Genomic DNA, 15,643 nt, shown 5'->3' with positions numbered 1-15,643 from the left:
TTTTTATATTAAATTACTTAACTTGATATTAGGTTCTATGTATTTTTTTCTGCATGATTTTAATTATAATGAAATAAGAAACTATACATAAAATACTTTATCAATAAATTTATTTTAACTTTCTTTTATTCTTTAGTTTTTATAAAATTAGGATTTATTAATATATTTTATAATTAGTTAATATATATGTAAACCTTAAACCGACATTCCTAAATCAAACCAGAAAAAGAACTTTAACAGTTCATGGCTTCGAGCTCAGGCGGCGGCGGTGACGGCGACGGCGTCGACGACGGCTTGGTTGCTCTGAAATTGATCGATCCCGATTTTCTTGAGCAGGAAGGTTGTTGCAGGGAGATAATAGTCATTTCAACGTCCGACATTTCTTCATGGGATTTACCCTCTATCCTCAACCATCAGGTTATTATCGTGAAAGTCAGCCGGAATCGGTAGGAATTGTCATCAACATGGCCAACATTTCATAATTCTTACTAGAAACCGATGACCATGATCTTAATTTCATTCTTCCAGGCTTATTCAGCAATCTCTGTACTTCCGTGCCCTCCTATGTGGTAGCTTTAGGTGATTATCGTGTACTTTATTACTGCTCATTTTGGACTTTTGTTTAGTTGTTTCTTGTTCATAATTATGTTTTCTAAAACTTTTGGTCTGAAGTTCTTTGTTTGATCAACTCTATATTCATTGTTTGTCTTGAAAGTAACTTTTGAAAAACCATAGTTTGAAGTCTGGAGATAAGTGAAGTATTGTATCAAATTCATGGAAAAATTCTTAAGAGACTTAGAAAACAAACATGATAATCTTAGCTTCATCAGATGAATTACAAAATGTTTATAGAAACAACTAGATAAATTCTACCAGGTAGATTGTTGCACATGTTCTTTAGCTGTTGGAGGAGTTGGTGAAAACCAAAATGTTTTTGCTCTAAACTTCTCTTTTTTTAGTTAATTGTTCATCGTGACAAGTTTGTAATGTCTTTCTGCAGTGAATCATCACTCGACTCAATAGAAGTAAATTGGGATATTGAGACATTCTTGACTCTCATTGAGAGTATGTTTGGATCTTCAATTGATGTAACACCAATCAATTTTCTGCCACTCTCTGAGGTAGCTGTTGATATCTTATATCCTGCCATTTATTTTTTGTTCCCTTTCCAGATTTTGCCTGTTCTTTTTGTTATTGATGCTAATATTCTATAGTTAGTATCAAATGTCTCTGATCAATACAAAATGGACAACATTTACTATATTGCCTTTCAATGGAATGGCTTATCCAAGAAGGATGCACTCTCACTTACCTGAAAACTGTTAAGGATTCTAGTCCCGAACTTCTAAAAAAATTGTTTAAGACTTGATATATTCTCCATTGTTGCTGAGTGGTTTAAATTTTGAAGTATGAAATTGAAAATTCTGGTACATATCCACCCTTCTATAGATGAGTTAAATCTTGAACTGGTTTGTTTCCTGAGTTCTATATATTTATGATTTTTGTTGTGTTACATATGCCCCTTCAGATGTTAATTCAAAACTTGTAGTTTCCCGTATATTCTTTTTTATAAAGTTAAAGCCTGTATAAGTAAGTAGTCACAAATGCAACTTAGGAAAACACCAATCCAAATTACAAAAGTAGGGGTGAGAAAGGTATGGCCTCAAACTATGCCAACTTAACTTCAAAGGATGAAAGTTATAAACTATGAGACCAAAATCAACAAACAAAAAGAACTCGTAGTTTCCCATACTATTCAGGCCTTTTATGTAAACATTTCAGGCAGCATTATATTTTAGAGTTGAACTGCTTCTAATGAAGTGCAAGACATGGCTAAGTGAAATGGCATCATCTACGCCCCCCTTACAGCTAATGCAGTTGGATAACTTGATCCAGATCTGGAAATTTAGTTCAGAACATGGTGAGGTTTCTTTTCCTCATAGAAGATATATTAGAAAACTGTATGAAATTCATGATTGGTGTTACTTTCTTTAATGATAATATATATGCACTTATCTCATATTTTGGGCTGGATGTTGTTGCAGCATACGATTTAAATCCAGAACTGTGCACAGTCTACCTTGCGAGGAACTTTGTATGTACTTCTTATGATATTTGAATCATTATCATTTATTGTCCATCATAAAGGCCAATTAATTTTTTGTGTAAATCATTTTGATCTGATTGCTCGTCCCACATGAGAATAATCTTTAAATTAAATCAGATATAGATATGAATCTGAGTATGACGGAAGTCAAATCCTTACTGCAGTATCAAAATTTGGTAGAAAATTGATTTCCTTGGTTTACCGTTATATTGAAAGGTGTGCGTTTTATTTCCAAGCATCCATTTTTGATGAGGGAAAAAATAGTCATATCTTGGGTAAACTTTTAATATGATGGAGAACGTGTCAACATATTTTGGTATATGAAAATTTGGGAAGGTACTCATTTATATTTGGACAAAAGAAGCAAAATGGTTAGTGTGGCAAGTAGAACTTTCCTACACCCTTATTAAATTGCATTTGCTTATTAGATTTAGACCGACATAAATGATGATAAATATAGACTAGACCACCCATTCTACCTACTTAAAAAAGTGCAATTAGTGGGAAGTCTTCCGATATTACTTTTCGTGCAGTGTGGGTTGTAAGAGTTCATGGTAAGTTCAGCATAAATCTACTTCATGCTTTTCAATGCCTATCCAGTTCTTATGATTTGTCATTTGTTGTTGCATCACATTTTTTATTGTTATACTTATGATTTTTATCAAACAGGCGTGGGCAATGCACTGCATCTCCTTTTGTGAAATTCCATTCAATTTATTATTTTCATCCATGAGGCATCCTGATTTAACTGTACACAGGTTAGTTCTTTAAGCAAATAATTTCCGCAATCTTTTCCTCAGTCGGATGATGTCCCATCTCTTTTTGTTCCCAGTGAAAGGCATCTTGCTGATGCATGTCTGATTTGGCTCACTTCCAATATAGAAATTTCAAACATCATTGCCAATTATGTGAATCCTTTCTTGGACATTCTAAAAGAGGTAAAATTGCATTTCCTTTTTTCTTTTCTGCATAAGCTATTGTGTTATGAGAATTAGTCCTTTTTTATGTTCCCATTTATTACTATAATAGGTCAATTCATTACTAATTTTATTGGTCATTTTACCATTTTCTTAAAACTTATGCCAACAAGATAATATACTAAATTGGGAAGAAGAGAGACTTTGCATTGAAAGAATCTTAAGATTAATCTTATTTATGCATACTTTTTGTTGACTTTATACAGATTCGGCTTTTCTTTTTACCACTGGGATATGCTGCAGGTATGTTGTCGAGAGTACTATTCTCCAAATGTAAACGTTTTTTTCTTTTCTTTTTGGAGTAGTTTTTTTATGTTAGCTTTATAACACTTATTGCATGAAGTTCTATTATAATTATCCTTACAGATTGCTCCATTTTTTAGGGAAAAGAAGATGCTGTTACTTGTCTGAAATTGCTAATCAGAGCACTGTTTCTATCCTTAATGTGGTTAGAAGTTCAAACACAAGCTTGATTCAAGAATTGTGCGATTCAAAACAACTCAAGCTAAGATTGACAAATTTTACCAAGGTTTTCTCAATGTACTTCCTCATTTCTTTATGCAGTAAGGAACGCTTAGATGAGTTTCATGACAAATTTCTTTTTCATAGCTAAGTCTTGGTAATGTATGGTTAGGATTTTTCGACTAAGTTAAATCTTCCTCAAAATATGTGTGGGTTTTCTGTTTTGGTGTAGAAACTGTCACAACCCCCAATCAGTTTCGAATGAATTATTATGATAACCATATGTTAGTATCATAAAACTTTTATTTCTAGCTTCCGTCTGATAACACTACATAACTTCATGCCCTTTTTTCTCTCTTCTCTTTTACTCCACTTTGGCCACATATGATATATGTCCCCCCGACAGCTTGTTTATGCATTTTGAGTAGTGATCATCACTCTCTCATTTTTCTTATTCTTTTTGGCTTGATTAGTTGACAAGAGTTTTCCTTTTCAGTGCAGAAAGTGGATCTTTCAGGTTGCCCACAGATGCAGCCATCAATTCTTTTGTTATCTATGTTTCCGTCTGCACATGGTACTGATCTTATGAGAAACATTATACAACAGTCATTCAATATCCTTGAGTTTCTTAACAGCAGCCAATTCCAAATCTTGCGGGCTTTATCATCAACTTTGTCTTTTGAAGCAGTAGAGGAGGTGGATATTTCTAATTGCCCCATGCTACATTTTAATACTTGTATTGAAGTTTTCAGCAGAACACTCCCCTCATTGAGAATCCTGAGGGCAGCTTATTTTCTGAATTTCAATATAACAAAATTGCCCGGGTTACTAAAAAAGCTTCCCATACTCTCTCATATTGACTTAAAGGTGGACATGAGTCCAATTATACCGTCAAAGGTATCAGTTGTGTCTTCAAGTTCAGAAACAGCATCTGGAGTGTCAGCATCAACTTCAGAAATTGTCACATTCAATCATGCGATGTCTTACTTTTCTGGACCGTCGATGTCAAATATTAAAAAGCTCATCTTGGAGGGTCGTACAGATGTTGATGGTATGGTTTCTTCTCCATCATCCCCATCCTTCCTCTTCCTGTACCTCTTGTTTGCAGTCTGTTTAATAATATTGATGTAGATTAGTATGTTGAACGTGAAAATGTGCATCATTACTAGGAATGAACCAATGATGAGAATGCTAGTCAATGGTGCCATTATCAGCTGGCTGACCTTTGATATTTGGAGCTTAGACTGGAATATTTATTTGATAAATTTTCACTATATAACTAGCTCCAAAATTCTGGTTGACTTTTTAGTTTTGTTTTGCTGCAATTTGAATGGAGTGGGATACTCAGCTTTCTATTATTAGCAGAGTCTTGATGTAGACTTCCCTTCCCACAGTTGAAAATTGGAACCCCTTTCTATTCGCGATATTGTATACTTGGTAAACTTCTGTTTCATCTGACATCTCATTTCTTCTGTGCATTATTTGATTGATGAACTGGTCCTGGGAAGACATTGTTCTCAAGAAAATCTCTGAACTCTGTCCTTCACTATGTTATTTGAACATTAGAGGATGTACCTCAGTTACAGATGCTGGTATCTCAAACCTTCTTCACAATAGTCTGAAGCTGCATTCAATACTTGCCTGTTATACTTCTTTTGGAGAGCGATCCATTGTGGCTCTTACATCATGCTTGCCGAATTTGGGTCTTTTCCCTGCTATGGAAATTGAAGCAACCCATAATGAATCATTGGCTTCTCAGCTTCAGACATTGCATATTGGTGGTTGCAGAGGTAAGTCAAATTTCTGTAATGTGTTTTACTACATGAAAATTTAGTGTGTTTTTGTTTTGTTTTCTTATGCCATAGAATGACCAAGTAATTGTCTGGTGTAGACTAAAAGCTTGTGAAATTTGTGAACTCCAGTAACATGTATGAATTTAAGTATTGACGTAACATTAACAAATCCATTGTCTAAACAAAGCATAAAGAGCATCCAGAAGACAGTTACACCATAGAGTTACATTGTTTCCTGGTCTTACTCTGTAGTTACATTATGGTATAACTTGCAGGTATTGAGGAAACAAGTCTTTCAAATTTTATGGCTCAAGCTTCTCTGCTGAAAAGTGTTTGTCTAAGGGAAACTCAACTTGCGGATAATGCACTTTATAACTTCTCAGGTTCTTCCTTGGAGATGCTTGATGTTTCTGAGACTAAGGTATGCTGGTAGCCTGGTATTCAAACAGAACCATATACATTTTTACCAGATGCAATTTTTTGTAGATGATAGCGAGGTTTCACATTGAATTCACATGGACTGTGCCATAAACAGGAAACATAATAAGTATTAATAATTCTTTGCTGGATTATTAGCACTATATGTATTGCAAAGATATTGTTCCTTGCAGAATAGATCAACAAAAAGAAATAATTCGAATAACAAAAAAGGAAGGAGTGTGCTTTCGAAATCTCATGCTTGTTTTGTCATATGAATACAGGTTTCTGGTGCTTCTATATCTCACCTTCTTTCTGGGAATCCTAGACTTAAATGCTTGAAAGCGATGGGCTGTACAAATATTTCTCAACATGGAATACCGGCTGACGAGGAAAAATCATCTAACTGCTCCCTTTTGGGCAAAGAATGGTACAAAGAGTTGGGAAAGAGCTGCAAATTGAATGAAGTTGCTCTTGGATGGGGTTTTTCTTCTTTAGCTATGAAAACTCTGAAACATGCTGCAGTGGCTTTAAAAGTATTGACAGTCGGCTTAGGTGGATCATTACATGAAGGTCTTTTGACAATCCTACCAACGATTTGCCCATTGTTGGAGGTTTTGATTCTTTATTTTCAGGTCAGGACTATATTCATAGGCATAACTGAACCAGCTAATACTTATACATGCAAAAGCATCTTCAAGGAAATAGAAAAGGGATCTAAATGTTTTCTTATTTGAACCAACTAATATTTATATGCACAATCCCCTTTGAGCGAAGTGTGTGAAATAATTAAATGACTATCTATATTGTAAAATTCCTTATATTTGCTAAGATCTAAATTCCATGTTTTAGAAGAGGCTACCTTTTTTATAATGATTTCCTGTGGATGCTTTCCATATTTTAGCAAATAAGTGTTGGTTGGTAAGATGCATGTCTTGTACCACTTTCAAGTTAGCATCTTGAATTAATTCATCTGAAAGTATAAACACCAATTTACACCGTTTCTTTCACTTCTTTATGAATATCTGAAATTGTAGCCATTTATGATTAAGAGTCATCATTGAAGAACTTTCTCTTGTTCTTCTCAACAGGTAATATCTGATAGTTTTATAACGAGTATTACAAACTCACTATCTCATTTACAAGTGTTGTCACTTTGCCACTGCCTCGGCGAGATATCTGCTCTAAGTTCTTCCCTCAGGATGCCGAATTTGAGGAAGTTGCGGCTTCAAAGAGTAACTCCGAGAATGAATAATGCTGACCTGATTGTTTTGTCGCAGAACTGCAGAAATCTGGTTGAGCTTTCATTATCAGGGTGCAAACTTCTAAATCCAGGTCACTAAGTTCTGCCTTTTGGACTCGAACTTCAAACTCTGACTACCTTGTAAAAGTAGTCGTGAGTTCTGATAGACATCTTAGCTCTGATTTTTTTTTTTGAAATAACCTTGCCGATTTGCCTTGATGCTACCCATGACACAAATCCAGTCATTGCTACGTTCATGAGAAAAAAAAGAAGGAAAGATTCCAGTGTTAAAGTTTTCTTTGAATGATAATGTGGTTGATTCTTGTCCTGCTGCTAAGTGACCGATACTTCTTCTAGAAAATGGTTTCGTAGTGTTTATTTTTCATTAGTATGTTAACAGTAGATCTTTATTATGTGTATTCCATTTTCTTTTAGTGCTAAAGGTAACAAATGAGTCTGAGATGCTGCTTTATCACTTCTGTAGATTCACAGGAGATCATTTCCAGAGGTTGGCCAGGCTTGACTTCCATATCTCTAGAGGTTTGATGCTACCTCCCTTTAGTAACCATTGCTGAAAGTTGAGATTATGACTTCAAATTCTAATTTGCTTTCCAAATTGGAGTGAATTGCTCAGGAGAATTTACTTGATGAAATAAATGTGTTTCTCCTGATCATTTGCTGAATCGCCAATATAAACTGTAAATCTATGTACTTGCAGATATCCTTATGCAAAATCATAATGTTCCTTCTTTTTGCCTGGTATTGAAGTTTATGTTCATCGCATATGCTTCTGAAATTAATTGTTCATTTTCTATTTTAGGACTGTGGGAAGATAACAAGTGATGGTGTTCATTCACTTCTAGACTGTGAAGCCCTTGAGGATCTGGTGCTGCGTCATAATGTGAGTTATCTGTAGGATAGGATTACATACTATGATCTGAGCATGTTTGATTGCTGAGTCAACGTGACCTCATTTCAGGGCCTGGGAATTCAAAGAAGTTTCGTTTTTGATGTTTCTTCAAGAGTAAGCATTGAACAAATTCATGCCTATTTATTTTTTCTCGTTTAGAAAACAAAGCCCTGTTTACCATACCATTTTCTGAACTTTTTGGTACTGTAGATGCCAATGTTGCGGAAGTTATCCCTTGATATGTGTGATGCAAGTGAAGGCTGCATTGATCTCCCAAATGTACGCCATATAGTTTAAGATCCTACCCTAAAAAAATGTTTGTTTAGTGCTTGCTGCTTGTGAAATCTGTTTGATACTATGTTTCTCTGGCCTGGCAGGTCACAGAAAGGCGGTTCTTGAGCATCTTGAAAATATCAAGATGCAAGCCTCAGAGAGATGCATTGTTTGGCTTTAAAAGCGGCAGTTGCAGAGTTGCAATTCACAAAGAGACTTTGGTTTCTGTATGGGACAGCAAAGGGCTTACAACAACAGTGGTGAAGGAAAGATTCTAAGCAGCAGCACCCTCTTGCTAAAATCATACAACAGATAAACAAAGTTAACCGAATTATTTATTTTGAATACATGATATTTTGAAAGTAGAAACAAATAACTCATAAACACAGATGTGAGACTAATTATGTATATTGAATTTAGTATCATCGAATTATTTTGAAAAAATGGAACAAATAACTATAAACACCTAGTCTGAACTTTTAATATTTGTAATCTTTGACATGAAGGCTCTCAGACGCCCCTTCGGTGGCGGCGCCACCCTGGTAGGTTCCAAGAGTAGCCTCGGAGTTAGCCCTGCACCTTGCGACGAGAACTTCTTGAGCCTTGGCAATGTTCTCATCCTTGCCGGCCCATGCCTTTATGGTGCTCTGCTGGAGAGCCCTACCGAAGGAAAAGGACAACGTCCATGGTTTCTTTGCCATCAATTTGTTCATAGCATTAAGGTTCACGGTGGCCTCCTCCTCGCTCTGTCCTCCCGACAAGAACACAACCGCAGGCACCGCCGGCGGCATTGTTCGTTGCAAGGCTCGAATCGTGTGTTCCGCAATCACCTCCGGAGAAACCCTAGGCCCATCTGATCCAGGGGTGACCATGTTAGGCTTCAAAAGAGTCCCCTCGAGGCAAACATGGTGATCGTTCAGAGCCTTGTAAACCACAGCAAGGACTCGTTCGGTTACGTCGGCACACTTCTCAATGGTGTGGGTCCCGTCTACGAGTATCTCCGGCTCGACAATTGGGACCAGTCCGTTCTCCTGGCAGATAATGGCGTAACGGGCTAAACCATTTGCATTTTCGTTCATTGAGAGCTGGGATGGTTCATGGTCACCAATCTTGAGCACGGCTCGCCACTTAGCGAACCTGGCTCCAGCTTGGTAGTATTTCTGGCAACGTTGGGCTAGGTCATCGAGACCCTGGGTGGTGGTCTCGCCATTGGTTCCTGCTAACTCAATGGTGCCCTTATCTACCTTGATTCCTGGAAGAACACCAGCCGTCTTCATCACTTCGACAAAAGGCGTGCCTAGTATAAAACAATCAAATATCAATTCTTGGATGAATGGAAACAAAAACAATAGATTGATTTGATGAATTAGAAGTACCTGCAGCAGTGTTTTGATAAAGTGTTTCTTCAAAGAGGATAATTCCACTTAGGTATTGAAGGCCACCAGGGGCAGTGAAGAGAAGCTCCCGGAGAATCCTCCGATTCGACTCGACATTGTCTACGTTAATGCTGGCTAGACGCTTTCCGATTGTTCCCGTCGATTCATCGGCAGCCAATATTCCCTTCCCAGGGGTTCCAATGTATGCAGCATTTGCACAAAGTTCATCTACAATCAATCAATAAGTTAATATTCTTTCAAATAAAATGTATCAAAATGAATTCAGCAATTCACCATGATATTTTCCCTTGTAGCAAGACATTGCGCCCCTTTTGAAAATGAAGAAATTATTTGAAAATGGTATGGCTCTTATTATCAAGGATCAATGGAGAAAACAGAATGGGATCTTTGAGGAAATTACAGTGGTTAGTATTGAATTGCCTTTTTTTAGCGACACTTAAACTATCCGTCGCTATAAAACCGTTTCTATTCATTGTAGGATCCAATGTTGACTTTTAATATACCATCTTCATTGACCTTTAGTGATGAAATTATAAATTCTTGCTAATGTTCTTTACATATATTTATTTAAATTTTAATATATGAAGTTAGTATCACTAATTATTAAATTTAATGTAAGTATTTGACATTTAATTTTTTAAAATTCCTTTTATCACTTAAATTAATTTAATGGGTTATTAATACATTAAATATTAATATAAATAAAACTAAATTATATACCTAAAAACTATATATATGGATCATAAAATATATTAAATAATTGTAGGGAAATATAAATTAATTTAATGGGTTATTAAATAAATTGTAGGAAAATAATGTAGCATCTTTTAATCTTTTAGCTAAATTGAAGATTTGACCATTTTTTGTCCTTTTAAATTAAAAAATATACATCATTTCTATATATATATATTTATTTATTGACCTTTTTTAGATGTTAAAAAACTATAATAATAATGGTTATAACAAAATTAACAAAATTACAATTTACAAACAAATAAAATTCTCAAATACAGACACAATAAAACTTAAATTTGTAAAAAGAATAATATTTCCATCCTAACTTAAATAAGTTAGTATGATTCCATAATGATCTGTTATTTTTCTTTTTAACATATTTTTAGTGAATTATAAATTATTTATTCTATTAAACAAATAATTTTTCACTTTAAAATATAAACTTCACAACTCCAACTATAATAAAATATTATTTAATTGATTCTCTCATTGATTACATCACAAAACAAAATATTAAATACCATGCTAAAATATTTTTTATTTTTATAATTTGTATTAATATATATTAATCTTATTTATTAATATTTTCCTTTTATTTATGATTGTGACATAAGACCTTCTCTAGTCACATCTCCAGTAAGGCTTTGCTTATAACCTATTCCTCATAGGTTGGGCAGTTCTTTTCTTCAACTTAAATAATTGTTAATTAGGCTAAGAAAATTCATATTAAAATTATTTATCAATTTTATATAAATCCAAAGTTTTGAAATTATTTGAAAATTTATATAAATCAAACTAAGAATTAATCCAGGGACATAAGTAAAAATATAAAGAAAATTTGGGGAGTTGTTTATAAATTATAATTGTTTTTATAGCTGCATGCTCATGAGTCATGTCATGCCACTTGCCTAATTCAGTGTAAATAATACAAATTCTAAAATAATTGCATTTTCATTTATAAATAATTAAATATTTTTAATAGAATACAATAATACTATTAGGCCATATTCGGTGGATTACATTAAATATTTCAGTAAATCTCATATTTATAACTTCAATTATTAAAATATATATAATTAAAGTATAAACACACTCTTTTTTCACAATATCAAGATCAGATTTGATTATTTTTGTAAAACATTTGATTCATTTTTTTAAAACATTTTAATTGAAGTGAAAAGTCATTATAACAATATACAGTATATAATTACTAACTATCTTATATCAATAAACTCATGTGAAAGAAAATATTTATTAAATAAGGTGATCATGAAATTCTAATTTATTAAAAATTTTAACAAAGAAATACATGTTTGTATTATTACTTTTAACATAATATTTTTCGTTTCTAAATCAATTTATCACATTTGTAAAAATAAAATAGTAGTTTTATCTTTTTTTTTTCAATTGTTTTCACACATTACATATTTTTCAAAACATTCAAACCGTATTCGATAATTTTGAACGCGTATATCTCAAAAAAAAAAAAAATACTCAATTTAAACCATAAATACGTCTAAATTGGTAAACCGTACACAAAATTACATCGTTATTAAGTTTTTAAAAAAATAAAAAATAAAGAAATCTATCTCTATTCAAATTTTCTCAAAATTTTCCTTAAATTATACATTTTTTTAATTAGTCACTCAAACTAATTTCGATAAATTAGAATACGCAAATCCCGAAAATAATACTCAATTTTAAAGAATACATCCAAAACATCTATAAATATCATTTAATTTATAACGTGACAACTTAATTAGATAAAAAAAAATACGGATTTTGCCAATTGAAAAATGACTCAAATGAATAAAATTTTGATAGCTCTAACCTAATATGACATAATTTTAAGTCTGATTTTTATTTTATAAAAACAACTCAAATTAGAACCTTAAATAAGAATTGAACTATTAAAAAAAATTATATACAACATAAAATATGGTTCAAATAGTAATTGAACCAATAATTAAAAAAAATGTGTACAAGATGAAAACTTATTCCATTCTTTTAAAAGTTTAAGATTTGTTTTCCATCATTTACTATAAATTCATAAATTCAAGGCTCTATTTGCTCTTTTTTCCCCACCATGGACACAATTTTTTATTTTTTTAACAAAAGATCCTCACCTAAGTGAGTTATAAAGTATCTTCCCCAACTTCTATCAAAATAAAATAAAAAGTATATTTCCTTAATGGACAATTTTACATCAACTAGGCTATTTAAATTGTCTACCTATGATGAAAAAGGATAGAAATAATTAATAGAAAATTAAACTTCTAGTCCATGTAAGTTGATGTCCTAGGAAATATAAATTTATTTGAAAAGTATTTTTAATTTTTTTACAAAGGAAAATAAAGTTCCAAATAACCGTCTTCTTTGAAACATCTCTATCTATCAACCTCTTTATATTTGATAGGAAGGTTGTAACAACAAAAATAAATAAATCACTATCAAATTGGTGACCCCATTTAATTTATAAATAATAAATAAAATAAAAATAAAAATAAAGGGAGTTGTTTTCTATAGACAAACGGCCCATGTGGCTTTGGGTCCCAACCAACCCAACAAAAACTATAAACAAAGACTATTAATTATTTAGCTTCTTTAATTAATTTCTTAATGGTTTCCAATTTCACCCCTAAAAAAATAAAATAATTACATTGCCCTCCCCCAAATTTGTACAATCTCTATATGCATTAGAATCAACATTATTATCAAAACATCTAAATAATTTCTTTAAAACAATATTACCCTAAACCCTATTTCGACACCGACAATTTACTTACATGTTACGAAATAGATTGACCGATTGACGAGCAAAAGATCATAAAGGGTTTTTAGTTTTATCCTTTTTTTTTTTGTCCTTTTTAAAAGGGTAGTTTAGTACCTTACCATATATGATTTATTTAAGACTAATTAATAAAAATTAGTTTTAAGAGCCAAAGGGTGCTCTATGAGGGATGCCCTTTCTACGCCTTGTAATAGAAAGAGGTGGGGATGGTGTGTGAGGAGGGTATATGTCTTGTTGTAAGCCTTCACGCAATTGATCAATATCTAATTCTTGATCATCCCTTGATGATGAAGATGACGAAATTACCCTTGTAGATATCTCTCCTTCTTGACCTCCTCTTCTTCTAATAACCTCATTCTTTCCCTCTATGGTAAAGCTTGTATCACCATTCCTCTTTATCCCTACAACCTAATTCATACATTCATTCATTATACACCAATTTTAATTAATTCATTCAACTTAAATTATAAAAAAAAAAAAACTCATATAAAGCAAATAAGAAAGCAATATTTTCCCACCTCCCAAAACATAAAGAAAAAAAAAGGGGGACCTATTTAAGGGGATGAGAGTCATTTGGCTAATAATTGATGCTATATATCTAACTAATGTGTGATGATAATGATATCAATTAATAGTGGTTTTTGATTGTGTGATGAAAACTATGCGACGGAGATAGTGATGATGACCGTTTTAAAAAAAAAAAATTCATTTTTTAGCGTGGATCAGACGCTGTTAGATATTTAATTTGGTCGATATTCATATATCATTTATCACACGATAAATGTATTTGTGATTGTCATTATAATTAATAAAATAAATACTTATTTATTTTTTGTGGGTATCAATCTATCATAAAACATGCTAAAAGTCTTCTCATTTTTTCCCTTTTTTTTAAAAGTAGAAACATTTCACTAATCACTTAGTTGAAAATTAGCAAAAAGACATGGTAAAACTAGTTTGATTTTAGATTTTCAAAATCACTTGATAACATGAACTTGTTTATTGTAACATCAAATCATGTAAATAGTTAAAAAAAGAAGAAATTAACCCAAACAAGGTATAAAGAAAATGGCACTATAAAAAGGGAGGATGTGAAGGTTCATCAATGTGGGACTCATCATGATCATGTGATAACATGGGTTTATGTTAAATGTAAGTAAACATTGGGATTATCAATCAATTTTTATTCATTGATCCAAAATCTAAATCCCCCACAAACCACAAACCCATCTCATGATCATCATCAAAATTCATAATCATTGATTCATTCTTAAAGAAGATAAAAAAATGAAAATGGGATTAGATTTCACATACCTTGCAACCCAATGAACAGAAACGAAATGTGTCAAGTAAAGTTCTTCCACAAATCTCACAAATATGTGAAACTGTCTTTCCACCTCCTCCTGACCCTGATCCTGATCCTCCTCCTTTTGGCTGTGGTCTTTCATTCAAAAACAAAACCCTAGCACTGTTTATCACATAAGTCTGAACTCCACTTATATCCAAAACCTTTTGAATCTCTGAAACCCTCACCACATCATGATAAGATGATCTCCTTATCTGCAATAAACATACATTATACACATACATATACATATACATATACACATTACAAGAAGTGGGTAATTATTAGAATTGAATGATCACCTGAATAACTTGATGATCTTTATGTTTTGAAGATCGACAATAAAAACAAAATGCATCGCCGCCATTACAGTCCAAACAGAACATGTTACATTCACTACGGGCTGCGTCTCGATGGGTCCGACAAACAATGAAGAAATCCGCCTTCAAAAGCGGTTCCAACCACGGCGGCACCACCACCGCCATTGTCGTCTTTCTCTCTCCTGATATAAAATTTTGATTATAGACGAATCTGACATTGTATATGTTAAAAAGATTGAATTTTTACCTGAATTTGCTGGAATTCAGATGGGGGACAATGTGGATGTTTGCACAACTGTTAAGATTCTTCAAATGATGATGATGAATATAGAGAGAGAAAGATCTCTGTAAAGAGGGAGAGAGATGATGATTTTAGAGAGAGAGAACCTAAAACAAAACTGTAACTTAGAAATGAACAACAAAGCAACGCCTAGACTAGAGGACAAGTTTAATTAACAAATGTGGCAACTTCTGGAATATCAACGGTTTAGAATCATCTTGATGGATTTAAACCATTTATGATCGTTGGATTATACTCAGTTTGGCGCTTACGCTACTTTTTGGATCTTCTTTGCGTCTCTACGTAGCCACAAGGTCGGCCACTAGCCCACGCTTCTTTTCCAGCATTAATTCCTTTTTTTTAATTAATTATATTATAAATATCTTTATTTTATTTATTTATACATCAATTTAATTTAAATTTCTTACCTTACAAAGTTCTAATTTTAATTCATTGTTACCAAATACTAGTAACTATGAATTTCCCAAAATTCTACTATAGAATGCACTTTAATTACATGTTTTTTAATGGAAAAAAACCCATAAAATAAAATATTACATGGATAGTATAAATTGATTAATTTTTTTAACAAA

The 15,643-nt window shown here is 32.7% G+C and overlaps 3 protein-coding genes across 3 annotated transcripts; 1 reads left to right on the top strand and 2 right to left on the bottom strand.

The window, feature by feature from the left end:
* Positions 1–226: 226 nt before the first annotated feature.
* LOC124936966 (BTB/POZ domain-containing protein FBL11) lies at positions 227–8,643 on the top strand. The gene is made up of 19 exons (XM_047477492.1): positions 227–446; positions 529–579; positions 1,001–1,121; positions 1,783–1,921; positions 2,046–2,095; positions 2,777–2,865; positions 2,940–3,045; positions 3,291–3,327; positions 3,468–3,613; positions 4,048–4,597; positions 5,055–5,336; positions 5,615–5,760; positions 6,041–6,391; positions 6,848–7,091; positions 7,484–7,539; positions 7,820–7,900; positions 7,979–8,023; positions 8,120–8,188; positions 8,287–8,643. The coding sequence occupies exons 1-19, from the start codon at positions 244–246 to the stop codon at positions 8,458–8,460; spliced, it is 2,940 nt and encodes a 979-aa protein (XP_047333448.1). The 5' UTR covers positions 227–243; the 3' UTR covers positions 8,461–8,643.
* An 18-nt stretch (positions 8,644–8,661) lies between these two features.
* LOC124933736 (fructose-bisphosphate aldolase, cytoplasmic isozyme-like) lies at positions 8,662–9,880 on the bottom strand. The gene is made up of 3 exons (XM_047474172.1): positions 9,853–9,880; positions 9,559–9,786; positions 8,662–9,479 (listed from the first exon to the last, which is right to left on the bottom strand). The coding sequence occupies exons 1-3, from the start codon at positions 9,878–9,880 to the stop codon at positions 8,662–8,664; spliced, it is 1,074 nt and encodes a 357-aa protein (XP_047330128.1).
* A 3,364-nt stretch (positions 9,881–13,244) lies between these two features.
* On the bottom strand, positions 13,245–15,171 carry LOC124935801 (protein RGF1 INDUCIBLE TRANSCRIPTION FACTOR 1-like). The gene is made up of 4 exons (XM_047476228.1): positions 15,018–15,171; positions 14,753–14,952; positions 14,420–14,665; positions 13,245–13,513 (listed from the first exon to the last, which is right to left on the bottom strand). Exons 2-4 carry the CDS (start codon positions 14,933–14,935, stop codon positions 13,247–13,249), a joined length of 696 nt encoding a protein of 231 aa, XP_047332184.1. The 5' UTR covers positions 14,936–14,952; positions 15,018–15,171; the 3' UTR covers positions 13,245–13,246.
* Between the last annotated feature and the right edge of the window lie 472 nt (positions 15,172–15,643).

Source organism: Impatiens glandulifera, chromosome 4 (assembly GCF_907164915.1).
Source record: "Impatiens glandulifera chromosome 4, dImpGla2.1, whole genome shotgun sequence".
In the NCBI taxonomy this organism is placed as follows: domain Eukaryota; kingdom Viridiplantae; phylum Streptophyta; class Magnoliopsida; order Ericales; family Balsaminaceae; genus Impatiens; species Impatiens glandulifera.
This window is presented reverse-complemented; position numbering and strand designations above follow the sequence as displayed.

What these genes read in the sequence shown, in the direction of transcription:
- LOC124936966 (XM_047477492.1), top strand. Translation starts at nt 244, where the DNA reads ATGGCTTCGAGCTCAGGCGGCGGCGGTGACGGCGACGGCGTCGACGAC. An exon ending in CTCCTATGTGGTAGCTTTAG is followed by an intron (nt 580 to 1,000) that starts GTGATTATCGTG and finishes GTCTTTCTGCAG; the next exon opens with TGAATCATCACTCGACTCAA. An exon ending in GCATATTGGTGGTTGCAGAG is followed by an intron (nt 5,337 to 5,614) that starts GTAAGTCAAATT and finishes TATAACTTGCAG; the next exon opens with GTATTGAGGAAACAAGTCTT.
- LOC124933736 (XM_047474172.1), bottom strand. Translation starts at nt 9,880, where the DNA reads ATGTCTTGCTACAAGGGAAAATATCATG. An exon ending in CTACAAGGGAAAATATCATG is followed by an intron (nt 9,787 to 9,852) that starts GTGAATTGCTGA and finishes GATTGATTGTAG; the next exon opens with ATGAACTTTGTGCAAATGCT. An exon ending in TTATCAAAACACTGCTGCAG is followed by an intron (nt 9,480 to 9,558) that starts GTACTTCTAATT and finishes GTTTTATACTAG; the next exon opens with GCACGCCTTTTGTCGAAGTG.
- LOC124935801 (XM_047476228.1), bottom strand. Translation starts at nt 14,935, where the DNA reads ATGGCGGTGGTGGTGCCGCCGTGGTTGGAACCGCTTTTGAAGGCGGAT. An exon ending in AAGATCATCAAGTTATTCAG is followed by an intron (nt 14,666 to 14,752) that starts GTGATCATTCAA and finishes TGTTTATTGCAG; the next exon opens with ATAAGGAGATCATCTTATCA. An exon ending in TCTGTTCATTGGGTTGCAAG is followed by an intron (nt 13,514 to 14,419) that starts GTATGTGAAATC and finishes TGTATGAATTAG; the next exon opens with GTTGTAGGGATAAAGAGGAA.